At 41.1% G+C, this 27,660-nt stretch overlaps 1 protein-coding gene across 6 annotated transcripts; it reads right to left on the bottom strand.

Moving 5' to 3' along the window:
• Positions 1-142: 142 nt before the first annotated feature.
• ncam3 (neural cell adhesion molecule 3) lies at positions 143-14,179 on the bottom strand. 6 transcript variants are annotated; one of them, XM_071906044.2, is made up of 16 exons: positions 13,882-14,179; positions 12,389-12,460; positions 11,979-12,176; positions 11,278-11,451; positions 9,481-9,624; positions 8,746-8,863; positions 7,810-7,964; positions 7,216-7,349; positions 6,560-6,695; positions 6,275-6,442; positions 5,850-5,969; positions 4,124-4,251; positions 3,768-3,936; positions 3,247-3,442; positions 2,876-3,013; positions 143-1,856 (listed from the first exon to the last, which is right to left on the bottom strand). In XM_071906044.2, exons 1-16 carry the CDS (start codon positions 13,943-13,945, stop codon positions 1,814-1,816), a joined length of 2,157 nt encoding a protein of 718 aa, XP_071762145.2. In that variant the 5' UTR covers positions 13,946-14,179; the 3' UTR covers positions 143-1,813. The 6 variants fall into 6 exon arrangements, with proteins under 6 accessions (XP_071762145.2, XP_078143238.1, XP_078143239.1 ...); XM_078287112.1 differs by having other exon boundaries at positions 4,124-4,253; positions 5,849-5,969; positions 9,481-9,621; XM_078287113.1 differs by having other exon boundaries at positions 4,124-4,253; positions 5,849-5,969; positions 9,481-9,621; positions 11,314-11,451.
• Positions 14,180-27,660: the final 13,481 nt, after the last annotated feature.

Genomic DNA, 27,660 nt, shown 5'->3' with positions numbered 1-27,660 from the left:
TAATCTGATTTTCTGTTTTAGACGGTTATGACAGATCAAGGCATGAGACTGAATTTCTCCTTTGTAAATGATTTCGATGTGTGTGATGGAAAATTTGATCAAAGAACATGCGTCCATTTGGTGAGCACAAATGACAGAAGGCTTACAATCTCTATGTTTTTATCAAATTCAAAGATGTAACAATATGTGTATGTACAAACCATGTACAGTGTTCAATTCAATAATAATACAGCAGAATCAAAATACTTCATTAATATGGTCATGTAATTTGCAAACTCTGCAAACCCTGTGTCTCTGAACAGCTAACAGACAATTAGGCATAAAAACTGCTGCAACAGACTTCAATGATATTTCATTTTGGTAGAACATTTTCACTTTTTTTTTTTTTTTTCAGTAGTAGTCAACCTCCATCATTTGCTCTCCTGCATTTCTGTTTTCACCTCTAGCATTCAGAATTTCAGGTCAGCTCTCAGTATCAATAACTGAAAATTAATTGATGAAATAATATGACCATAGATACAAAATAGCATATTACCTGGATCTACTTTGCTATGTTTATATTTTACAAGTATTATTACATGTACTTTAGACAATTGTAATAAAAGTGAGTGGTTTTGATTACAGAAGCCCAGACTGGTCAATATTGGTGGCTGACCATTCATAAACTCTTATGTAGATTGGTGCATTGAAAATGAAAATGCTCTACCAAAGTGAAATATTGAATTTAAATTCTCTCATGATGACTATCTGTCATTCAAACAGTGCATTGTTTAGTAACAATACATATCAAAGCAGGTTAGTTACATACTGTTAGGTTTAGTTTAAGATTAATTGGCCTTTAACTGGTTCATAACACTGGAAAATTTCAGAATACAGTGTCGTTTAATTTCAATAAATAAGATGTTAGGAGTCACATAAGTGAGTGAAGCAGCCTTAATGAAGCATTGTTAATGATAATAAAACATAATAAAAAGCTTCATTGAAATAACATTATAAATCCAGACATACATTTTTGGAGGCTGCATCTACACAGAAGTTAAGATGATCATTAGCTGACTGAAGAGAAAATAATCTCATTCCAAGTGTTTTTTGTTTCTCTCTCTTTCTTTTAAATAATCATGTTAAGATTAGGAGTTATAAAAAATAGGATATTTTATGCCTGTGTAGGCTACTGCAGTCAAAATGTAGCAGGTAAACATTTATATGTCTCTTGGATAATATAGCATTTTGAAGATTAACTTATAACACCAATAACTTTACCCTGTTTAAAAACCGACATCAAGATTACCCTGTAAAAAACATATTGCTGTTTTTTTCTATACAATTAAGCTGCAATGACAAAGGACAAAAAACACAGTTTGTCAATAAGGTTTATCTTGAACTGATTTCTAATCCCACTCGTAGCAGACAGGACTACAAAGTGACATCACCTCCTGTCTGTAGTCTCTACAGTTCATACCAACTGATAGCTGGGAAGTTTGAGACCTGAGGAGAGGACAGTGCCGTCAGGAGAGGCTGAACACATGCTAAGTGGGAGTTTCAATGCAGTCCTCTCCTTTTTTACGCTTATAGCTTACCAGTTTAACACATGTTGACAATATCAATCAGTTTCCTATGTCAGTAATGTTTGACCTTTCCTTTGGAGGTTGTATCAGAAGCGCTGTCTGCTGTAGTTGGTTGAAAGATCATTGGCTCCTCTGGATTGGTGGCTGAATGATTGATTGATTGATTGATCGATTGATTGATATCTTCTCTTGTTATCTTTGCATGATCACTTCTTGTATCTTGGTGATGTCAGATCCGGCTGCTGGCCTCATGCATCAGTGGTGGGCAGGTCTCCATTTTGTGGAGTTTTCCTGAGGGGAAAAATAATAATGTGTCACTGAGATGAAACCATAGTGACTGTACAGAGGCAGAATTCAGAAAACATTAGTGTAGGCCAAATCCAACTGGAGTTTCACAAGAAAAAAATACAGATTTATAAAACACTGTGCTACAGATCTGATCTTCTCATGGCTGTGTCAACAAGGAGAAACTTATTTGCAAGTCAGACAATCTGGCTAGTTGGCCACAGTAAGACTGTCTTGCAACGTCTAGCAGATCTGATCTGTCTGAGCAGGGAGGAATCAGATTCCAAGTGCTTTCTCCTTGTTTAGTCTGCCATGAGAAAACTGGATTTGTGTTCAAAGAATAGAATCAGATCTTTTTGGCTTGTGCAAATCCAGCCCTAGACCAATGTGTGCCAAATGTGTCCCCTGACACCCCCCAAATATTTGTAGTTCTGTGTCCATTTGTTTCATTCCATCTTTGTCTTTGCTTTCATGTTGGTGTGACATCTCCCATCTGTGGCCAGATGAAATGAAAGCATGTCTTCAATCATTGCCTCTTTCTAAAAAACAAACCCCACCTGCTCAGTTTATCTGCACATCCAACTGAGATACTACAAATTATTTCTGTATACAACACAAATTGGTAATATTCTGCTTATACACACAACATGCTGTGTCTTCTGTTTCAACATTAAAATCTTCATTACCTTGATCTGTATGTATTAACATAAGTAATGGTAAATATTTTTTCCAGGCCACTAGGAGAGAGTTTCAATAAGATGCTATTTATTACAAGTTGCATAAGGCAGGAGGAACTGACTGTTTTTTTCTATTGTACTTTTTAACTAGATTTACTAATATAGCCTACAGTACTGCATATGGGAGAGGGGCACCTACTCAAATTTGATTAGACGGGCCATCTATGGAGAAACCTGGCTAGGATGCAAGAGGAAAATGGGGTGGCTAAGAGTGGGTATTTCAGTTTATTATTCCATTCCAGTTAATATAAGACTAGGTTTACTGTATATGGGCGTGAATGAACCTACTCGTATTTGGTGAGGGGGACTTTGTCGCAGGTGACCTCTCTGCGCTGCCCCCCCTCCTTTGTCTGTGTCTGAACCCCCGCATGTTGCTGCTGTTGTATACTGCCTCTCGGAGTGGCTAGACCCTTCAACTTCAGTTCTCTGCAGCCAGGACACACACACACGTTTGTATTATCATACTTATGAGGACAATTCGCTGATTTACATACTTCGAGTAACAGTCTATCCCTCAACCCTGACCCTCAATTACATGCCTAAGTCTGGCAAAAAAGTATTTGGTATATACACACACACATACACATACACACACACACACACACACACATACACCCCTCATCCCAACCCCTTCCCCTCACACACACACACCTACCTACCCATTAGTGGTTCCTTCTCCCTCTTCAAGCGTTTTGAGGCCCGGAACTTTCCGTCCAAAGAGTTTCACGGCGATGAACATGAGCAGGCCGCAGCGGTTGGTATAACAGCAGGTGGCATCTACCACTAGCAACAACACCAGGAAGATCACCATGACGATGCCAACCACGCCCCCTTTGGTCATGCTGGGTTTGGTCACTGGAGAGAGAGAGAGAGGGAAGAACATATAACATATGAGAACATATTAGAGGGAGATTATGTTGGACTTGCCTATGGTTCCTGGATGATTGAAATGAAAATGTGGCAAATATCTATGGGACATCTGCATTATACCTAGGAATATATATTTCCTGATGGATTTGTATGTACATACCACATTGTTGAGGTGGAGTTAACTTCAGATTGGCAACCACTTATATTGACTGATTTCAGTTGATAGTCTGAGCCAAATTTCCTGGTGCAGCTACAGTGTATGGGCGTGTGGAGTGGATGAGGACCGGGATAGGTCCTGCACGCTACGTACCAGACTGTGGTGGGATGGTGAAGTTAAGCATGGCGGGGCTAGAGGAGCCGTTAGCATTGACTGCTATGACTTCCAGTTGATATTCCGAGCCGAACGACAGCTCTGGGAGAAAGACGGAGGACGCATCAGACTGCAGCTGCTTCTCCTTCCACTCATCCCCCTCTTTATCCTGGTTGACAAGAGTGGAGGAGACCATGAGAGGGAAGGAGTGAGAGTAGGAGGGCATCTGTGTGTGTGTGTGTGTGTGTGTGTGTGTGTGTGTGTGTGTGTGTGTGTGTGTTCAATTTTATATTCATTTTTTGCGTCCCCAGAACATTGCAGAAAATCCAACATTTTCAGAGAAGTTGATCACCTACCTCTTTGTATCGTATGTTGAAGTGCAGTAGAGGAGTTCCGCCATCATCAATCTGCTGAAGAGGGACAGAGAAGGAGTTGCTGTCTACTCTTATCTGTTTGGACGATAGCACAGGACTGTCTGGTTCACCTAGAGGCGGCAGGCAGGAGGTGAAGGGTGGGGCAGAGACAGAGGGAGAGAAGGAGAAATAGCAATTGCAATATAATTAATAAATGTAGACAAACATCACTTGAGCATCATCAAATAGCATTGTGCTAGTTATTGATATCTGTGGGCTTCACAGAAATAAACACACAGACAGTTGGAGCTGAGAGGGCAAAAACTCAAAAGTGGGGTACACAAGTGTCCACTCCATCCAAACCCTTAAATCTAAAGATCTACTTTATGTTTATATTGGCCTATCATGATGTTAACTATATTGACTTTAACATATTTAGCAGTCTCCACTGTCAACAGACTGTAAAATGGTAAAATTGTAAAACTTTGTGATGCTTAAAAGTTATATAAAAAAAAGAGTTTGTAGACCCTAGGAACCCAGATGGCCAGCATTTAGATATAATAAACATAAATAGTAATACCCAACATAAGTTAAATACATAAAGATGGATTTATTGACCAAGTACTACCAATACTTTACCTCCTGGGGAGGGATGCCAATGGATTGGATGATGTCATCAGCAGCATGAGTGAGCATCAAGAAGCAGGTGATGATGTCATGGTAATGCCATGATGATGGTCACATGATAGATGAATAAATTAGTGAATAATGGCAGATGAGAAGGAAAGCCTTGCTTAGTTGCTATACATACATGCCACATACATACCAGCATGCATGCATGCATGCATACACATATTAGCATGTTGACACATATATTGATGGATTACACACATTATGCACATTACATACATATAATCAATATAAATAATGCATTTGCATAAATGATACATGCATGTATGTTTGTATGTATGTATGTATGCATGTATCATTTGTGCAAATGTATTGATTATAATTGTATAAATACAGAAATACACACATTCACTCTGCATAACCATGCAAACACAAAGAGTTAATCAACCACACAGATGACACATAAGATATGGCTTCTGCTAGATGCCAGTGACGTTAAATGCACATTTCGGATCAGCACCAAGTGTTGGAGGTGTGCACTGATCATAAGAGGCTTTCTCCATTCATCATTCTAAACATGATAGAAAGTAATCTGTCCTGAGAGGAGAAGAGGAAGGACGAAGAGGATAAGTTGTTGAATGAGTAGCAAGCAGGAAAGGAGGGGAGAGAAAATGAAAAAGGTAAAAGCAGGAGAAAGAGGAAAGGTATAGGAAGGTGAAAGAGCTGGAAGAGGGGATAGAAGAAGAGGAGGAGCGTAAGGTGCATCGGAAGTGGAAAGAGAGGAGACAAGGTAGTAGGGAGAAGGAGAGGCAGTAGGAGGATGAGGAAGAGGAGAGGAAAGGGAGGAAGAGAAGGGAGAAGGATGTGTAGGAGATGGTGAGGGCGAAGAAGGAGATTATTAAGAAGAAAAAGATTGAAGAGAAGTGGGGCTTCTCTTCACACACACTAAGGCAAGAGAGCATGAGCTGGAGAACGACTTATTACCTGGGTGTGGATGCTGTGTGTGCTGGTAGTGTGCATTAATGTGTGTTGGTAGTGTGTATTGATACTGTGTGTTGAGAGTGTGTGTTGGTAATGTGTTGGTGTGTGTGTTACTTACGTATTCCCTGGGTGCGGACAGTGTATGTGTCTGAGAGCTGTCCCAGTCCCACTGCATTCAAGGCAGCCAAACGCACTGTGTAGGACGTGTACGGCTTGAGGGAGGTAATAGCCAGGGGAACTACGAACACACACACACACACACACACACACACACACATACACATTGGGTCAGATATGTGGACAGAAAAAGTCTCTTCCAAACTTCATCCTGCTGAAACTCAAAATAAACGTCAAAAATGTTGCCCAAAAATAGACAGCACTTTTAACACTGAGACTTATGTTTAGCTATCACATAGCCTTTTCTGTTTGACTGATTGATTGATTGATTGATTGATTGATTGATTCACTGATTTTCTCAAGAAAGTCAGGTCACAACTTCCCCCATGACTCCTGTTAATTTATTTGCCTCTATGAGGTTTTCACCTGATGCCAGGACTGTGGTCTCCTTCCACTGTTCCGCTTGACTCCGCCTCCACTGCAGGGCGAAGCTTGTGATTGGTGTTCCCCCGCTGATGGGCGGGGTGTTGAGGGAGAAGAGGACTGAGGTCGGTCCAGGAGAGACTGACAAGGACTGAGGCGGACCGGGCTGAGCTGAGTGTCAGGAGGCAGGAGGGAGAGAGGTCAGAGACCCAGGCATCATATCTCAGTTTTACTGCTGCTTTTCCTTCACTGACTTACACTCAAACACACAAACACACAAACTCTTACTGTGTATTGCGATGTCTCTCGATGCATTTCCAGAGGGACTGACGGCCATGCAGGAAAACAGACCGCCATCAGAGGGCGCTACCTTATCAATCATCAACACACCACCCACGACACGAACACGGCCCGACGCAGAGTCCTGACACACACACAGACAGAACAATGCATAAGACACATTAGGGGCCCACATATTTTACACATAAAGTGACATATATCATACAAAAAGACAGCTATAGTAAATGCACAAATTCCTAAGGTTGAAACATTTCTACCAAATGAAATTCCCTAATGATAAGTGCTATTATGCCGTCTTCAGGGTAACTGGACAATGGACAACTGGAAGCTTGTCTTTACTTAAAAGTGGCTACCTGGTACAGAAAAAACACGGTAAAAGTAAAAATGTCAGTGCTCAATTTTCATCTGATCTTTCATTGACAATTATATGGAGTTGACTGGAGAGCTGACATGGCTCTCTGGAGCAACTGTTTGAACAATCTAAGTGTTAAATTAACTCTGATGGATGTGGACTTATACAAACACTGGCATAGTGCTGAACGATTTTGCTATGTGTAGCTGAGGTTGTGTGGTTATGTTTGTGTGTGTGTGTGTGTGTGTGTGTGTGTGTGTGTGTGTGTGTGTGTGTATGTGTACACACTTACCAGTGTGTGTCCGCTGTGCTTGTTGATCCAGTGTAACTCAGGCTGAGGATGGCCAGAGACGTTACAGGTCACAGACACATTCTCTCCCACTGATACACTCTGCTGCTCCATGCTCACATACACCTCTGGGGCCTCTGAAACACACACACGCACACACACACACACACACACACACACAGAGAGACACACAGAGCAATGTATTACATTGCCCATTTTGGTTTGCCAAATTTCAGTATAAAACTAGAATGCATCTCCATATCATGATAGTATAACACTGCTGTTGTGGGAAGACCCACCTAACTGAAATGTTGGTGTTCAGGAATCTAGAGCAACACATTTTCATAGGTGTCATTACAGTACAGCAGGTTTATATGTTTAGTTTCCCCTCTGCTTTATGATTTAATTTGTATGTCTTGTTATCATGTTACACTTTGTTGTCTAATGTATAGTGTGTTTGAGTGTCCTGAAAAGGACACTCAAACACAAATAAAATGTATCACTGTTATAATTCTTTAGAACACTGAGGATGTAAGAACGAACTGTAGCACAGATGGAACACATTTGTAGAACAACACAGAATACAATAGAACCAACCAGAGACATGAAGCATAAAGGTAGCACTGTTTTCGCCTATCTTGTTCTTGGCTGTGCAGACGTATTCCCCGTAGTCGCCCCTGGCAACGGAGCGTATGGTCAGCTGGCTGCGGTCCGAGTTGAACTGATGGTGTGAGGGGTCAAAGTTCACCGGCCTGGGAGTAGGGGGTGCAGAGCAAAATACGCTTTGAGTAACCTTGTAGTCGTTGAGTTATTTTCTATCCAAAATAATAACAGGATGGAGCCAGAATAGGAGACAGTGTGTCGCTATACAGATATTTATAGAGCTCAAAACATAATAAAAAAAATAAAAAGGCATGGGATGGAGAGAAGAAGAGGCCAGGGGAGAGAGAGAGGGAAACAGAGAGAGAGAGAGAGGAAGAGGGAAGGAAGACGAGTGATGCCACAGAACATTAACAAAGCCGATAAGGAAATTAGCAGGAAGTCTCTCTTTCTTTCTCTCTCTCTTGCACACACACACTCATACACCTCTCCCCTTGAACACACACACACACACACACACACACACACACACATACACACAGCCCCACCCACTGATCTACACACACATACACACACAGACAGGATGGTATGCTACATTAGTAAAGCAGTGAGTCAGGAGCACTAGTGTAAATATCAACACAGAATGAATCAGATCTATTTTCTCCAACACATTAAGTGGAGATCAGCTGCTCCTGCCGGCAGATTGTCCTGAGCCAGGGTTATAACAGTAAAATGATTATAAGTAGCCATAAAAAAATGAAATAAAATAAAAAGGTAAATAAAATAAAAATGAAACTTACTGAACAAACTGAAACCAAAGCAAAACTAAAATGACAGCCTCCAAAACTAACTGAAATAAATACAAGTTTTAGTTATTTTGCCATACGGTAAAATAATTAGAGAGACATTCCTCTAGCCATGAACAGGTCTTACATGGTCCAGGAGATGTTGGGTTTAGGAAGGCCGTCCACCAAACACAGCAAGGACACATTGGTTTCTGGTCCGGCCATCACTCTTTTCACCTCCTCTCTCAGACGCGCTGTAGGTGGAGCTGGAGCAGCGAGTTTCATATTTTAGGCAAAATTAGCTGCATTTTGCATAAAACAAAATTTTGTTTTGTTTATAACATCATGTGGTTTCATTATGAGTTAAAGACCCGATGAAGTGAAAAATGTGTTTCTTGGGCAATGTACCACTGACCATGAGGAAATTGTGATGAACTAACCTCTTACAGCATCTCTTAGAGGTTAGTTCATCTTCTGTTCATTCATCTTTTTCACAGTTTAGCATGTTAGCGATTCCAAAAAATCAAGTCACAGCAATCTCAGAAAGTTATAGAATTTTATCTCAGTGTGGTGATAAAATCTGTTTGACAAGAATCATATTTACAGTAATCGCTGATTCGTTTTAAAGCATATATGATTTGAAAGTAATTTGCAGGATTTATTTTTCACTATATGAAGCGGACAGTGAAACTAGGTAGACATTCGGCCTCTATAGCACAAGGTATAGTTACATGAGTGTATAAGTGTTATTGAGTGTCTTGCTCAAGGATGCTTTGACAGAATACACAGCTGTGGCAGGGATCCAACCGTTGACCCTCCATTCATAAAATGGTCTTTCTAACCACTGGTCAGAAATAAAGCGTGCTGTGAAGCAGGTACTGACCGTTGACGACCACAGAGATGGTGAGTTGCTGAGAGATGGGCCTTCGTTTGATCCGGGCCTGACACACGTACGTCCCAGCATCCTCTCTCCTCACCGCTTCAATACGGAGTGAGTTATCACCCGACTGACGTATACGATTTCCTTCTGGGAGGAGACAGACACAAGAAACAGACACAGAGACACAGAAACGGAGACACAGAGTGATGGAGAAAGTTGAAGACACAGAGAGAGTGATGGAGAGAGAGAAAGAGAGAGAAAGACACACACAGACAAAGTCATTTCTCTGCATGAAGTCCATCGTCCAGTGATTGTACTGGAGCTAGAAGCAGCAGTAGCTCTTTCTGTTGGTCCACATGGATTGGGGACCAAATATATCTACTGAAGACATTCAGTAGATATATTGTATTTTTAGATCTTTTGTAAAACATCAACCCTGAGTTTGTTTTGTTGACCTGTCAGGACCTTAGTAATGTTGTCACATATTTGGCTGTAAGTGCTGAATACTGACCGCAGAATATGAAAAAATGCTCATTTCGGGTTTACTTTCAGCCATTATGAAAGACTGGGAGCTTTGCTACCCTTACTCGCTGACCTAAATGACTAACTTGAAATTTTGCCCTCAGGACTATTAAACATATTGACAAGCCAAGAGAAACACAAATTATTCTTAATTTTAGGTGGACCAATGATGAACCTTGAGCCTGAACAAGCCCTTGTTAAAACCCTGCTGCATACGTTCAAAACCCCCTGGGCTTCGGTGAAGATGTATCTACATTTCAAAGGAAATGTCCTAGTTTTTAGCCCAATTCATTTATCTAACACCAGTGGTTGCTAGTTCCTTTGAATAAATAGGTTTTGCATAGGGAATACTTAAATCAATAGGGAATACTTGAATAAATACCAATGCACTGCACTGGAAAGGTACTTTTACTGTATGTTACTCAAGTGCAGATACTCCATTTCTTTTTCTTTAGTAGAATTTTCAATAGAGGCCTCTTACCAGCACACCGGGATTCTACTTTTATGTAAATGAAGGATTGGTGCGCTACTTCCACTGTGTCAGATCAGCGCATTACATATACATTTCTGTGAATGGGACTACATTGCTATATTTAATGTTGTCAGTGACTCTTTTGGCCAGGTCTGTTTATGCTTGACAAGCTCAGTCTGTCCATTGAGCTGTGAAAGTTATGGTGTGTTCATGCCAACTGGGAAGTTTCTGACCTGAGGAGAGGACAGCGTTGTCCTGAGAGGCTGGACTGGGGGGTGTGACTGTCTGCGCCCATCTGTTCCCCTGTCTGTCTCTGTCTACCTGTCTGTCAGTGTCTATTTGTCTCACTGTGATATTTCCAGCACGTATATAACAGCCACCTAGCCAGCTAGTTGTCCATCCAGCCATTCAGCCAGCCAGCCAGCTATAGGCAGTCAGCCAATCAGCCAGTCAGCCATTCAGTCAGGCAGCTAGCCAGCGCTGAGCCGAGTGGAGAAGTACACTGCCAAACATTACAAGCTCATCAAGTGATTTTATCTTCAATTTATCACACTAATTTCAAGATATCATCAAATTAACTTTATGCACTGGCAGTAGCGTTGCAAGTTTTTTTTCACAATAATTGCATTTGCTTCAAGTGCAAATTAAACCGATGGACCAAGTTAGATCATTGCAATATGTGTGAAATGTGTTACAACCAGCAAAATTGCCTGCCAGTGCCGTTCACAAAAAGCACATCTTTTCAAAGATAAAATCACTTGCTCGGCATGTCATTTTGTGCAGTGCACCAGAGAAACCCTCCGTACCGCAGTGGAGCCCCAGGCCCTTGGCGCTGGTCCTACCATAAGAGGGGAGCTCTCGCTGGTCCCGAAACCAGTGAACGTCCACCGCCGGCTTGCCAGACGCCAGGCATGGCACCACCCCCTCCTGGCCCTCCAGAAACTCATGGTAGGTGTCGCTGTTGCTAAACCATGGACCCTCTGAAAGAAGAGAGTTAAGATATTCACCTCGTGTGCAATAAAGTGACCTGGTATCATCAGCAAAATGAGGTTTGGTTCATGAGACACGTCCTCACATGCTACAATACAATACTGTTTGAGTGGCCACTATTTCTTCTATTTTGTTAGACCGTTTTTTGTTAGTCTGGGCGCTTTCAGCAGCCACACTGAGCACTGAAAACTCTTTCCCTTCCCAGATTCTGGACCGTTCACTGTCAGGTCTCCATAACATGTAGAGGATCTACATGGACACACCATCTTTTTGCAATATGAATGAAATTTCTTGCTGTGTCCATGTAGCACACCGTCTCATATGTTGTGCTTTTTGAAATACTGGGACTCAAAGTGTGTCAGGTACCCAAATAAATGTATTTTTGCATTATCTGCGGCTCCGTTCTCCCTTTTTGATTTTTTTTGGCCTGTTAATGTATGTCTGTCAGAATGTCTGCCTGTTCATGTGTCTGTGTGTGCGTGTCTCCAGTATGTATGTGTATGCAGCCATTTCTCACCATAAATAAAGAGCTGTGTCGAAACGTCATCTCTGTGTCCATTATCGAATTCACACAGACAGGTATACCTGCCCGCATCCTCCATCTTGGCTTTCTTAATGAACAATTTAGAGGAGCTCTCGTCCACCTTGGATACGTTTTCTTCATCACTGATGTCCTCCCCATCCTTCTGCCATGTTATTTCTCCCTCTCCACCGGCTAGGGCAAATGTCAATAAATATTTCCAATATCAAAATCCATCAAAAAGCATAATGAATAAACCAGAGACTTTGTTATCAATAACAAGAGAGGGATGGCAAGGGCTGAAGACAGCAGGACAGAGGTGGAAAAATGAAGTATATCAAGCCAATTCCCATTTTGCTCACATCAACCTGATGGAAACACTTTGAAGTGGAAGAGGGGAAACTCACCTTTACACAACAGAAGGTGGTTTTCTCCCACCGACACATCTAGTTTACTGCTAATGATCTCCATCTTAGCATCTAGGAGAGGAGAGGAGAGGAGAGGAGAGGAGAGGAGAGGAGAGGAGAGGAGAGGAGAGGAAGAATGGAATGAGGCAATAGAAAGCCATTAGCTCCAATACAGGAAGCAATAGTCTGCTGCAGGATTTGAGGTCATGCCCAGACAGCCTGCTGGGGACGTCCTGTCTGCATGCAGCCATCAGAGCACAAGCGGACCCAAAGTGAGTAAATGGAGTTTGGCACCATGGGACCCAGACTCATTAAATTATACTGGTACTTGAGACTTGAGACCTGAGACTAATTTTGGATCCTGACCCAGAGTTTAAGAAACCACCTCTCTCCATCTCTCCTTTTCTTCTCCATTTGTACATGTTTTTTATCTTTATAAGAGTGGAGACTTCTGACTTTAACTCAGAATTCTGACTTTTTTCTCAGAAGTCTGACTTTATTCTCAGAATTCTGACTTTAATCTCAGAATTATGACTTTATTCTCAGAATTATGACTTTAATCTCAGAATTATGACTTTAATCTCAGAATTATGACTTTTACATATAATACATTTTTCACATGTGGCCCTAATCCTCTTCCATAAATGGGAGACTAGTTTTGGGAACCCACTGAATGTTTGTTTGAAATTTTCTACCAACTGAGCTTTATTCTATAGTGGTGTTCTGCAATATACAAATATACACCTTTCTACCCAGAAAATCTCACTGATTTCTCTCTCTTACAGTCACCTTTACCAGTGTTTCCAATTTATGCTCTATGGAAAAGCTCTAGAATATTCTATAAATATATATAATATATATACATTTATACAACTTGATGATGCAACAGATTGCAACATTGTTTTTTGAGCAGTTGTTTGATGATGCACAGTAATGACGATGTTGATGTATTGTACTGTTCTATCACTTTTCTCTTGTCTGGGGTTGAATTATACAGTGTACAACTCATTGTTTAAATAAATTATAAATTTAAGTGTGTTCACAATGAGTAATCATATCATCCTAAAAGAGTCTGTATAAATCTAGACCATCTATAGCTTTGTTAGCCAAACAACTATAATGAATACATCAGCATCATTTCTATGGCTGCAATTCCCCTGGCAGAAAATATTTTAATTGTTTGCAGTGCAGATCTTATCTATTTAACGCTTACATCATTTTAACAGCCAGAAACCGAGGGAAATTTGCTTTTTTCCTGATTAGACAGACATGAAAACATCAGATCTGGCCCACAAAGAGTTAAATATCAGAGTTTTTTTATTCTGTTTTTTTCCTGAGGAAATCCAATGCGTACACTTTCAAAAAACCAACATAAGCTCACTGTCCCAAAACTGACTTTAGCTCACTATTCAGCTATTTGGTGTATATCAGATCATACTACTATTATAAATTGTCCTTGCTGCTAAAGGCCAAGTATCACTGAGAGAGCTTACCTGTGCTGTACACCAGCATCAGCAGCAGCAATGCCATTCTCAGGATGAAAGCTGATTGGTCCATAATCTGCTGGTTGCCAATCCTGTGTGACTTCAATTCACAACTCCACAGTGTGTGTGGTGGGTACTTAATATTTTAGTTTTTCGGTCAGCACACCTGAACAGGCTCCTGAAAAGCTAATTTTAAAAAGTCCTGTTTTGTAAATTGAACCAATTTGCTGCAGGCGAGAAACGTCACATCACTCAGTAACACACACACATACACATACACACACACACACACCTGTCGATGCCAATCCACCTATCATAACTGTGACAGGGAGAGGTGTGGCAGAGGTTATATAGGGGCCAGAGAGAAGAGGAGAGGGGATGGTAGAGAGAGAGAGAGAGAGAGAGAGAGAGAGAGAGAGAGCAAGATAGACAGACAGCCACCACACAATCTCCCCCAAGCATCTCTCTCTCTCTCACCCCTCCTCCTCTCCTCCCTTTACCCCAGCAGAGTCATAACAGTCCGCTGGTCATTCATGAAGAGAGGAGGGAGGCGATGGCCAAATGTGTTCCCTCCCCTTTTCCTGCCCCCTCCCTCTCTCTCTCTCTCTCTCTCTCTCTCTCTCTCTCTCTCTCTCTCTCTCTCTCTGCCTCCACCCTCTCTCCAGCCTCTTCCCTCTCTCTCTCCATCCAGACTACCGGATGAAAGGAGGCGAGGCAGCCCCCCAGGGGAAGAAGAGATGGGGGAGATATTTTTATCACTTCATCATTTTTTCCTCTCTCATTTAAAAGGGTCACATTCTTTTTAAACACACACACACACACACACACACACACACCTACACACACACACACACACACACACACACACACACACACACACACACACACACACACACACAATCACCAAACTACAAAAATCAACACATTCCACAACGCACATTTGTAGAAAATGTATAGCCTGTAGGGGGCTGAAGTCAACATCAGATCTAGGATGAATTCTATCATTCATATAATTCAATAACTAGCTTCAGTATTTGCACCAACAGTCAAACTTCAATTGAACTTGACCGGCAACCAGTAGGAATTGTAGCAACATCGACATGTCTCAGCTTATGCTTCTCGGCATGTAATTGACATAGATAATAAAGTGTCACAATAGAGGTGAGAAAGCTAGCCAATTAGAGCAGAGATCCAACAGAAACATCTAGTGAAGAGGTAACACATCACCATGAAAAATGCGGTCATAATAGTACTGCTTTGTTATTAAGCATCATTAAGCAGTTGAAAATGCCAGTAGGTGTTGTAGTGGGGTGTGTGTGTGTGTGTGTGTGTGTGTGTGTGTGCCAGGTGGACGGAGGGAATTTTTGTTCTAAAACTGAATATGGGTTGAAAAGTGAGTTCTGAAAAACTGAAATCTCAGTGCCTGGTGAATTAATTGCAGATTCATTGGGATTGATCAACAACCCTATGCAGAAATGTTATGGTCATCTTGTGCTGTGGGACAGAAAAATCTTACTCATTACACCTTTAAATGGGCTTGACTGGTGCAGCCATACAGTGAATCATGTTGATGGACACATGCATCATACCAACAGATGATATGTGTCCAGCGCTGCAGTAGATCCACATGGGCCTTCTGGGTGCTAGTTCTGTCCTAACTGGTTGGCTTTAGTGCCATTGTCTCATGATACCAATTAGCATGGTAAAGTTATTAATACTTAACCATTTCACGGTCATTCGACAGAGGAGAGATGTGTGACAACTGTGTAAATACAGGGTCTTGGTGAGAATCTGTAAGCGGGTGACAAGTGTGTGTTTTGTTTTATGTATTTTAGTTTTATTTCCAACTTTTCCTCTCTTCTATCTCTTTCACTTTTCTCTTTTCTCATCGTCAGTCTTTTCTTCTCTTCTCTTTTTGCTTTTCTTCTCTCCCTTCTTATCCTCTACCAGATGAAAAGCCTTTCCATTGATTGTAAAAGTTTAAAATGGTGGAACAGATCATGATCTCAACTTCACTGGGCTTCAGAGACGGATGAGATAACGGATGACACACACACACACACACACACACACACACACACACACACACACACACACGCACACACACACATACACACACACACACACACACAGTAGTTTGGTCTAATCAGGCAGTCATCTCTCAAAAGACTCTGATCTTACTGGAACTCAAGGCTTTGATGGTGAACATCCTGGATCCACTGAGCTGTTTACTGTCAGCATCAAGTTTACACACATGCACGCACACACACACACACACACACACACACACACACACACACACACACACATACACACATACACACACACTTGTTTACTTCACAGTCAGTATCACTGAGCAGGACAGATCAGGTTTTTCTCACGGCTTCAAAAAACAAAAATTCTAACTGAAAATTTGAAAATTGAAAAAAAATTGGAAAAAGATAATTCACTTCCTGCACTGAATGAATTGAAACTGCATTATGCAATTAATTCTGGTCCTAACCTTGATTTACAGCATCATGTTTTGCAGATCATATCTGAGCCAGTCTGGGGAATCGAACTGGTGAACTTACAGTCACAAGCCTGCTTCTCTAACCACATGCATTTGTGGCACTAACAAGCTTGGGATTACAGCAAGGGGTCAACCAAATAGCATATAAATAGATACTGAACCAACCCTGACTGACACGCACACACACACACATACACACAAAAAAAAGGGGTAGTTGAAGTGTGCACATCCAACTTATATTAAAGCTAGGTAAGTGGTTCAAAAAGGAATATCTGCACACTGGATTGGACCTTGTAATGTTTCGTCAGGCAAAGGTTTGGTCGAAACGTTGCATCAAATAAAATCTTAAATCATAAAAGAAAGGAGCCGTAATCCAGGGTGCAGATACTCCTTTCTGAACCACACAAACACACCCACACACACACCTTACGTCGCTACCCTTTCATCTCCGCAATGCTGGTGCCCAGTGCCAGTCAAGCCTCGCTCCTCTGGGTCCTATCACTTCTATTGGCCAACCGCCAGCCTGCCCCTCCCCCCTCACCCTTGATAGCCTATCAGTGGCTCCACACCGCCGTCCGGCCAGCCAATCGAAGGCCAGAGAGTCCGTGGAGGCCACCTATCAGGTTGATGATCAGGAGGTCTCATTATGGCCCATTAGAACGGAGTGTGCTCATAACGAGGGCCGTTAACGAGGGCCATTAACGAGGGTGGGCACACACTGACGGGTCCAGCCTGACAGTCCTGACTGGGACTAACCGGGCCTGTAGCTCACACCCTCTTTCTCCATCTCACACAGTCCTCTCCTTCTGCCCTCAGCCTCCATTTCTGTCTGACTCCTTATCACATTTTCTTTCCACCTCTCCTCCTCTCTCGCCATTCTCTCTCTATTTTCTCCTCTCGTTATTCATCAGCTCCCTTGTTGTTCTCTCCCTCAGTAATATTGGCATCTATTATTATCTATTGGCAATAGCCTCTGAGAGAGAAACCAACATGGAGGGATACTGTGAACGTTTGTTAAAGATGAAGGATTTTTTTGTTAATTTTGTTGTTATGACACACCCAGTGTTAGCAACATACTGGCAGCTTTAACCCCCTTGATCTATGTTGTGCTTCCATATCCATGTATAATCACTTCTGGTATAATGGTAAATTGCATCTCAAAAGCAGCCAGGATGATGAATTATGAAACACATCAGCTCAGAGACTAGTAAAAATAGTACCAACAATTATTACAATTGATTATCAATGATATAGAGAACATCTTCCTAAAAGGTATACCTTGGCATTTTGAATTTTGGTCTGTTAGTTTTCTTCACCAGACTCTTGTCACATTGTAGAGAAAAGGTTTTTAGCACACACACACACACACACACACACACACTGCGCTGACCATTCTGTGTTCCTCTCTTTGTCTTTCTGACCAATAAACAAACAAAATGCTGAGAACAATAGGTTGTTTCAGTGCCAAACCACCACACTAGGTTTAGATAATACACACACACGTGCACAGACGCAGACAAAATCAATTTTAGATTTTGCGCAAGTAACTTCATAACTTGAATATTGCATATTGCTGAAAGGAAGAGAGGACAGACTGGGACAAGTTTAACAATAACGCCAGACAAAGTGCCCAATATCTGTAGTGCCTCTAAATAATTAATCAAACGAGACAAATGTGTGAAACAAAAGGTTTGATTTGTGGCATTTTACTACCTGTTTCAAAGAAGAAAGAGGTAAGAATATAATTGTGCTGTGTAACCTGTGTTTGCCAGTGGTGCGTCTACTATCTGCATGAAAAAGCATTTGGAGATAGTGGAAAGTGAAGATTTTCTGTTCATCAAAACTCCACACACCTCGATATAAGACAATGGGACCAAAGCTCATCTTCTATATAGAAATATAAAGTGTATATTTTTTTCTACAACAGGTAAAATCGCAATAGCTTATTTCATTTCTTCTTTATGGTGATTTTATGGTGACACACGACTTGAATCCAGGTCCTCCGCTTGAAAGCCGGACTCCCTGCTCACTATGCCACCCAGCTGCCTTGGTAAGTTGCATGTGTCTATATGTATAATGTTCTGTCTAGTCTCACACTGTCCCTTTGCATCATGTGAGGTTGTCATGTTGTGTCAGCTGTGAAACCCTTTAAGTAACTTGTCCTTACGTCTCTGTGCCATTCATATCTTGTACTTGGTGATTAAAATGATTCTGATTCCAATTCTGATGACAAATACATAGACGATACACAATACACACTATATACAATATATAATACACAGACACAAAAACAATTTATACACACACACACACACACAGTAACTACACAAACAATGCACAGCCACAAAGATAATATATACAGTATAGACACACATGCTTCCACAATACACAGCTGCACACACACAGTATACAGTCAGTATACAGTAAACACACAGCTGGGGACACGAGGACGAGACAGGCAGGAAGTAGAGAGAGACATAGACAGACTCTCGTGACTCCAGTAGACACACCCTCACTCTGCTGCCCTTGGTGTTAACGCAACAAACCTGTGTGTGTGAGTGTGTGTGTGTGTGTGTGTTGTGGGAAAAATATTGCATTTCATTATGATTGCAGCATTTAAGTAAATGTCCCTTATGACCTATTGTCATAATGAAGGATGAATAATTTAAGGACGTGTGATTGCTAAACTTGTTATATCCTGTGAAATGTATCTGTGTGTTTTTTATATTGGAAAGTCCCTGAGAAGGAGACCTCTTGGTGAACTTTGTTTGTCCCATCGAGCAGGTGTCTGGCACAAAGTGCTTATCTTAGCAGACTTAGCAGAAAATAATGTGTTTTACTCCCGTGGAAGTGACAGTTTTTAATACGTCAAAGGAAGAAACATTGTTACACAGATCCTGTGTTTTGCTACCCTCAAGTGTGCCATAGACTTGTTTGTCTCACTGTATAAAAACTGCAACTCTGAGAATCCTTTTCAGAGAACTACTGACCTTATGTGCTTCTCTCCATGCATGCATGAATAAAGACTTGTATTCACAGAGACTTCTGATTCAGCATATTAACCCAGGTACTGAGGGGATCATTTTTTCCCTGACAGTGTGTGTGTGTGTGAGTGTCCTAAAGTATCTTTAGCACATAGATAAGCTTGGCCCATTGGCTTATGTAACTATTCAAACTGGAACCTCAACCACAGCAAATCTCAGCAAAGCACCCACCAATCAACTGCAGCCAAATTCCAAACTTTACGAAGATTCGGAAATTGTTATCGTCTACCGCAATTCCATGGGACAGATAAGCTTAAACATGAGCTTGGCAAAATAAGCAAAAACACAGGCAATATGAGATAAAAATAATAAGAAAACAATAAAAGCAGATTTGCTCATGTGCCACTGTTTAAAAGATAATTGCTGTTGAGGTTGCAGTTAGATTAGTGTGAAAGAGATGGTTAAAATTTTGAAAGAGGCTGTGAAATCTGTAAACAAAAATAAGCTGATAAAAGCTACAAAGCTTTTTTGTAGCGAGTAATATACTTCAATTGTAATGTTTAATGTAACACAGGGGGCGTTATGGAGGCAAAACATATTATCGCTTTTCTCATTGTTTCACTCTTTTATCCTCACTACTGGCACCTGTCTACTACGCAGTGTGCCAACTCACTTCCGAGGAGAGTAGATACTGGTATAGTGGAGTATATGGAGTATTTCCACATAGATGAATAAACATGGAAGCAAAACTTAAACTTAACTGCTGGCAAGAACTAATTCAAATCAAAGTTAAAAACAGATAGAAACCCTAGTGGAAAATAATTTAAAAAACCCAAACCTCAGTGCAGAGAGATGCCCCTGTGATAACCCTGCCACTGACCCCGCTACAGTGCTTTCATGTCGTCATTCTATAGTATTACTGTAACAACAACATACAGGAAATACTTGGTGCTTACACATAAAGATAATAATCAGCGCTTAGCCTGCTGGCGTGACCCCAGGATGGTTTGTGTGCCTACGTGTGTGTGTGTGTGTGTGTGTGTGTGTATGTGTGTGTTGCCCAGAGGCATACCCTCCACCGAGCTGTGTTGCCCAGAGGCATACCCTCCACCCAGCTGTTGACGTAAAGCAAACAGCGGTGCCACACGTGTGTGTTGTGTGTGTGTGTGTGTGTGTGTGTGTGTGTGTGTGTGTGTGTGTTTGTGTGTGTGTGTGCTGTGGAGCATGTTTCCCTGGCACGCACTATCTTCACAAAACAGGCGTGGCTTACTAAAGAGTGTTCTACAAAATTAAGTTTAAGTCTCTTTAAGTTTAAGTCTATAAATAGGCGACAGAAGGTGGGAGACAGGACTTTGACAAAGCAGATTCTGCCAATATATAAAAAACGAGTCTCTCACTTTTTTTATTTACAATTATTGGTAAAGATATTATTTTCTTCGTTCCATTGGCATAAGTTTCCTCCGACCAGATTTTGGTGTTACACTTGTTCAAACTGAAAGGTTTATTAAACATTAAGAAAGCGATTCAATCAAAAATTCAGCAGTATGACTAGTTTTTATAAATATGCATGCATGTTCATTTATGTGTTAGAAGTGTGATTTTGAGACATGTTTTGCCACACAATGTTCAACTGAAACACTGCAGCACGGTTAAATTACTTAATTCCACTAACGTTACTTAAATTCCACAGGATAATAACATTACCTACCATTAAAGTTTGTAGGGCAGCAGAAGACGTGTTACAGTCTACAAATCCCAGGCAAGTTTGGAGCAAATTGTGGAATGTTAAGTTTCACTTTTGTTTTCAAATCGGAGACTCTGTTGGGCGTTCAATGCTGCTGGTCTGCTGCATAGAGATTAAACAGTTTTATCTCTATGGTCTGCTGCCTGTGCATCTCCACATGACAAACATGACATGATGCGCACACCAGGCAATTTTCTATACACTGATCAACTTTTGACCCCCTAGAGGCCATCTGACGAAGCGCATCATCTCTGCCTGACCTGAGTTTGGCTCCAGATGCCCTCGGCTGCGTCGTGGGAAAAACGCAATTCTCCAATCTCCTCTACTACAGCAACAGATAACATTTTGGGGTTATATTATGGCCAGGAAGCGACACAACCCAAGGTACTACCAAAGTTCAACATCACTTTAAGTATTGCAAGTACAATGGTAGTCTAGTACAGTGCTTCAGTGCAACAAATGATATGATAATGGTAAGACAAGTACTACGGTATGACAATACTATGTTTCTTCTATGATATGGCATTGGTGTAGTACTATTACTACAGTTAGGATGTTTCAAGTACTGTGACCTCACACCCAGTGCCATGGTTGTGCTCACATCCGTGACATCATCACTGTTACTAAAATAGTGACAGACCGGGTTTTAAACAAAAGGAATATTTCCCTTCTGTCCTTTCTCTATTGTTATCTATGTGAAAGTGACAGCGATACAGCTGCTCTCTATATTTAACCAGCACATATTTATACATGGAGAGGACAGTAAGGGAGACGCCCGAGGTCATCATGACCTCTGTTTACGCCAGCCATTGTTGTCACATAAACAACCCATAAACAAACACCGCAGTGTGTACACCATATGTGTGTGCATGTTTGTGTTTCACTGTGTTGAGTCTATTCTGGACCGGTCCAGCGTTTAGCTGCACCTCCACGTTTCTTTAGCTGATAACGTTAGTGACCTGGACTACTTCCTGCCTCTGTCCTCCTCCTGGCCTATTGTGCCATAAAGGATCAGATAATGCATTAGTGAAGACAGATGATACGCTACATGATAGATACCTGTCTGTCTACCTGCTCATCTGTCTCTCTCTCTGTCCATCTGTCCGTCTGTCTATCTGTTTGAGTAATTTGTCAGATTAGAGAGCTCAGTTGTCTAAACAACCATACTTCATGCCATCATCAAATCCTTCATCTGCACATCTGTAGAAGGATGCATTTTTCAGTTTATCCAGAGGGGTTTTAAAGGGTTTCACGAGACCAAAGGTCATATAATTTTTTCAACTCCTAGAGGAGAATGAAGCATCCTTCAACTGAAATAAAAACATGAAAATCACCAAAATTGGAGTTACAAGGTTTTCACATGACAACAAAAGACTAGGTCTGGGATGTGACGAGTTAAAAATCAGATTTTCTGTTGTATAAATGGGGCTTCTATCATTTTACATTGCATTTAGCTGATGCTCTTATCCAGACCGACTTGCAATGAGTGCAGCAGTAGAATAAACTTCACTTCTTAGATCGCCAAAATGAACTGCAGCTACAAATAAGGAGTGAAAAGGTCTAACAAATAAAAATGAGTGCAAAGGTCAGGGACATAGTGCTCTGACAATATTCCTGTGACCCTAGAATGATCATGGAAGAGCGAAGTACTAGGAACAGAAATAGAGCTAAGGTGAGACATAGAAGGGATTTTGTTAAGAGAGCGAGTGGAGAGGGGACGTCATTCAGAGGCGAGGGAGACGTGAGGTACTTCTTGAAAAGATGAGTTTTCAGCCAGCGTCACGTCTCTGATCAAATGGCTCGCTAGTCTAAACAACCATGAGCGTCGTCATTAAGTCTCTCATCAGATCTGTCATCTGAACATCAAGAACATCTAAACCCACTCTGCCAGATCCAGCTGCAGATGCACTGCAGATGATACATCACTCAGGTTAAAATACATGCAGCAACAACAAGCGTAGAGACTATCTGAGAACTAAGTGCTAAAGAGCTCACGATTGTAATTACATCATTTTTCATGTCTTCTCCAGTACAGTAACTGAGGGAAATGTTAACTGATCTAGTTGGAAAGAGGCACATGCTGCATGCATCATGGTAAGTTATGGAGGCGCTGAGGAATAAAGTTTTAAAATCTGAGGCGTTAATAAAACCTCTGCTGTGAGAGCATCTAGACTCTTAAGCAGTTTACCATTAAGATCTCGTCTTCAAATCCATTTAAATAGACTTGCTATTTCAAATGTGTGATGCCATTTCCTCAAATGTTTTTATGTCTTAAGTGCTAATTGGGAAACAACTCTTCTGTCTAAAAATAAAGTTAGTAAAGTTATTATTAAAGAGTCTGAGTGTGGTTGTTCAATCATTCCATCGTCATCAGTCCATCATCTATGCTGTCATCTGAAGCCACTCTGGTTGCAGATGGGCATGAAGTTCAAAATACAATCAGCAACAACAATAGTAGGAAGGCAGATGGAAGGCTGGCCTGCAATCAGCTTGTGTACAAAATAAGCAAATCTTTACATATGTGCTTGGACTAATGAACGCTTTTTGTTGAAAGACAGATAGATAGACAGAAGGGCAAGGGGAGGAGCAACTTAAATTACTTTTCTCCATAGGAATGCTTTAGAGAAGCATTTCTTAAACTATAGGACTACTACTATCAATACTACATGACAAGAACATGCTTACTGAGCTTGGACCTGAGATACTGAGTTTGGACCTAAGGTTAAACTCCAGCCTAAAACAGAAATTACATATGTTATTCCTATGATCTTTGATAATTTAGTCTGAATTTGTTGAGTACAAAACCCTTTCAATGGAAGGGCCGAGTTGTAGCACCTGGAAGCTGCTCCTATAGTATATACTGTAGCTCTGCATTCAGAGGTCACTGCAATTCATTTCCACCTTCTATATACAAGACGTTTAACTCTATACTTGGATTTACTTCAAAATTAGAAACGTTTGTAATGGGGTCGTCATATCCAACCTGTTATCTGCTGTTACAGTTTCCACTGACATTTTGAACTGAAGGGGAAGTCATTTGACCCCATGCCCGCACAGCAATACAAACAATAGACATTTACCAGAATGTGGGCCTGTTTATTTGACTTACAGTTTATTTTGCATGCTATCACATGAGTGAATGACTGGACATACAAACACTGCAGGAGGCTACGAGCAGTTTGCCAGCGGCTGCCATTTTTGCAGAATTTCCGTAAAGGATGTTTTCATCCAAACACATGCAGCCTCTCATTTAGCACACATCATTACAGCTGGCTGCCTGGATGTCTATGGATTGTATTTTCAGTCAATTGTCTTTGAATTAACTTTGTCGAGAGAAACGGGGAAAACAAAGCAATAACAAGAATTTATGAATGAAGGTTTATGTAATTTTCTCTAAGAGTCACAGCAGGCAACTCAGTTATTGCTGATAGAAAACATTTTCACTCTAATAATTTCCACCTTGTTGGCTGTGTGGATAAAATTTTAAATTTTCTCTAGTTCTTAGCATTAAATTGTGGTCACTTGGAAGTATAGGATTCATAAATGTTGATTTACTTTATAGTCTGCAGTTTTGGCAGGGCCGGATTAACCAACCACAGGGCCCCTGGGCACACATGTCCTATTGGGCCCCCCACCTCTCGGTACGCACAAACAATACAAACGTAAACCTTTTACAGGTTCAAAGTAATCTGAAACTCAGATTTAGCTATTACAAACTGCCATTCCTTCTATCTAGAGCTCGCTCATTCAATTTGAGAGTGATAACATTTGTCCAACCCCAAGACAAGCTTTAGTTCCTAGTTTTAGGTGGTGGGGCTTCCCTTTGTTTACATTTGGATTACAGGTTGTGGCTTTAAGGAGGCGAGGTGATAGGTGGCGAGAATGAAGGACCAAAAAAAAACAGTTACATTTTGAAATTTATTGAAAAGGTTTGACTGTCTGTACTCAGACCCCCCTGCCCCACCAGTATATAATTAGTGCTCTGCATCTTAGCTGGATGATACTCACTAAATGCAGTGCTCATAAAGAAAAAGGAGACAATATTTGTGTGAATTCTTCACACAAATATTGCAATTATTTCCTATCAGACATTGTTGGACATAATGGACTACTTGGACAGCTTAACTCTATTCATATACATTTATTATGTTTTATTGATTTTCTGAACTCAGCCGCACAATTTCTCTAATTTCTCTGAGTTGTTCGCCGCTTTCATCCCAGTGCAGCTGGACCGGCTGGAGGCTTGGCGGTGTGTTTATGCTTCAAGGCTGTTAGACAACATTTAGGTCTATATCACACACACACACACACCTACCTAAGAAGCATGTGACATCCAATTGCACATAAATTTTGACTTATTTTGCATCCATTCATCTTGAAAAGTTTGACTTGTAAATGCATGCATCTACAAGCCTACTCCAAATAGAAATAAAGTTCTACGTAATAGGCTAAATATCATTTCAAATAATCCAAACTCATTTTGGGCATTAAATTGTAACCAATCAGAACACGGCTTCGCTTCGCCATTCTAACTGATTATGACATCATAGGATGGAGCTGGACTCTGCTCTACCAATCTACCAGCTGCACTGATGACATCACAATCAGAATTCACATGTTTGGTCACAGCAGCTCAGGGCATAAAAGGCACCGCTTGAGGTCTTCAGCTTCATACCTTACCACACTGTGTGGTAAGGTATGCTCCCCTGGGTGCTGGTACAGCTATTGCTTGGACCGCGGCAAGAGGCTCTCTTTGGGAACCTTTTTACACGGTCCTCATTTCAGACCAGTTTTTTCTAGTTCATTTTGATAGTTTGCACCAGGTGGCGTGGCGGCTAGCAAACGCGGTTCGTTGAAGAGGTGGTGGTCGGTACGGAGAGGCGCCGTTCGCGTCCCGCTGAAGCCAACCTGCCAGCCGCTCCAAAGGTGTGGTCTGGCGGTTAGCAGTGGCGGTTCGTTGAAGAGCTGGTGGTTGGTACGAACAGACGCGGTTCGCCTCCCGCTGAAGCAAGCCTGCCAGCCAGGAGCCTACAAAAGGTGGTCTGGCGGTCGCTATTGAGGTATGGTTCGCGTCCTGCTGAAGCCAACCTGCCAGCCACTCCAAAGGAGTGGTCTTAAGTGGTTAACAATGGCATTTCGTTGAAGAGCTGGTGGTTGGTACAAAGAGATGCAAACCCGTCACCCAGTCCAAACTATCAAAATTAACTAGAAAAAAAAAAAGCTAATAAAAGTAGCTTCACCAGCTACTTTTCCTGAATTTCCCCAAGGGCATTAATGCTTTCTTATCTTATCTTATCAGGTCGTATGCCCTTGTCAAAGTCTACAGTAAGAGCTTTACCAGGGATAAAGGGGGTGGGTGCTGCCGCTGCTGCTCCTGCTGCTGCAGCAGTACCGTTAAGCCAGGTGGTCGTAGTCAGTAGTGGCAAGCAACAACGCTGCTGCTGCTGCTGCTGCTACTACTACAGCTGCTGCAGCAGTATAGGCCTAGTAGTGGTAGTTCCACTAGTTCTCATTACAGATATCTGAAATATCTTAAAGTAGCGTTTTGGCTAGTCATAATGTAATGAGATATTGCAAATTAGCATTTAAGATATCTCTCATTACATTGTGACAAACCGAAATGTTAATTTAAGATATCTCTAATTACATTATGACTAGTCAAAATGCTAATTTAAGATATCTCTCATTACATTATGACAAACCGAAATGTTAATTTAAGATATCTCTAATTACATTATGACTAGTCAAAATGCTAATGTAAGATATCTCTAATTACATTATGACTAGTCAAAATGTTAATTTAAGATATCTTTTATTACATTATGACTAGTCAAAATGCTAATTTAAAGGATAAAGCTGGTGTTTTTTAATGCATTGCTTACCGTCAACAATGAACTATGAAAATAACAAAATCAACAATGCGTTTGCTCTACTCCCGGTACTTTCTGACTTCCCACGTATCGTTTTTAGCCGTCAACCCGGAAGTCATTGGCTCCAATTGTAAGCTAAACACCTTGAAATACAGCTCACAAAGACATAGTTTCAATTTTAAAAATCGCTAACTGTTACCACGAAAAGTCAGGCTGTTGTCGTTATTACCAAATCAAATTCAAATGGGAACAAATTCTTCATTACGCCGGGGACTATTTTCGGTGGTACGGAACTACTTTCCTGAGATCGCAAAGTGTTTACAGCTGGCTTATTAAGTTGTTTGAGGAAAAAGTCGGCTGGCCTGGTGCATGGTGATGATGAAATATGTTGCCCAAAGCAACGGCATGGCTCTTTGACGTGTTTTTAATCGTTTTTTTAATACAATGGAGTTCTATGGCTGCTGGGACATGGCTTCATTGGGCACCGGCTACATGGACGAGACTTGTTGGCAAAACAAAATCATTGCTGATTTTGTTATTTTCATAGGATTTGTTGACGGTAAGCAATGCATTAAAAAACACCAGCCTTATCCTTTAAGATATCTCTAATTACATTATGACTAGTCCAAATGCTAATTTAAGATATCTCTAATTACATTATGACTAGTCAAAATGCTA

This window comes from Centroberyx gerrardi, chromosome 12, assembly GCF_048128805.1.
Source record: "Centroberyx gerrardi isolate f3 chromosome 12, fCenGer3.hap1.cur.20231027, whole genome shotgun sequence".
In the NCBI taxonomy this organism is placed as follows: domain Eukaryota; kingdom Metazoa; phylum Chordata; class Actinopteri; order Beryciformes; family Berycidae; genus Centroberyx; species Centroberyx gerrardi.
Note: the sequence above shows the minus strand (reverse complement) of the source record. Positions and strands in the feature narration are given on the sequence as shown.

Excerpts from the sequence above, each read along its gene's own strand:
- ncam3 (XM_071906044.2), bottom strand. The coding sequence starts at position 13,945 with ATGGACCAATCAGCTTTCATCCTGAGAATGGCATTGCTGCTGCTGATG. Across the intron at positions 8,864-9,480 it reads CATCTCTGTGGTCGTCAACG|CTCCACCTACAGCGCGTCTG; the intron begins GTCAGTACCTGC and ends TCGCTGCTCCAG. Across the intron at positions 5,970-6,274 it reads GACCACAGTCCTGGCATCAG|TTCCCCTGGCTATTACCTCC; the intron begins GTGAAAACCTCA and ends GTGTGTTCGTAG.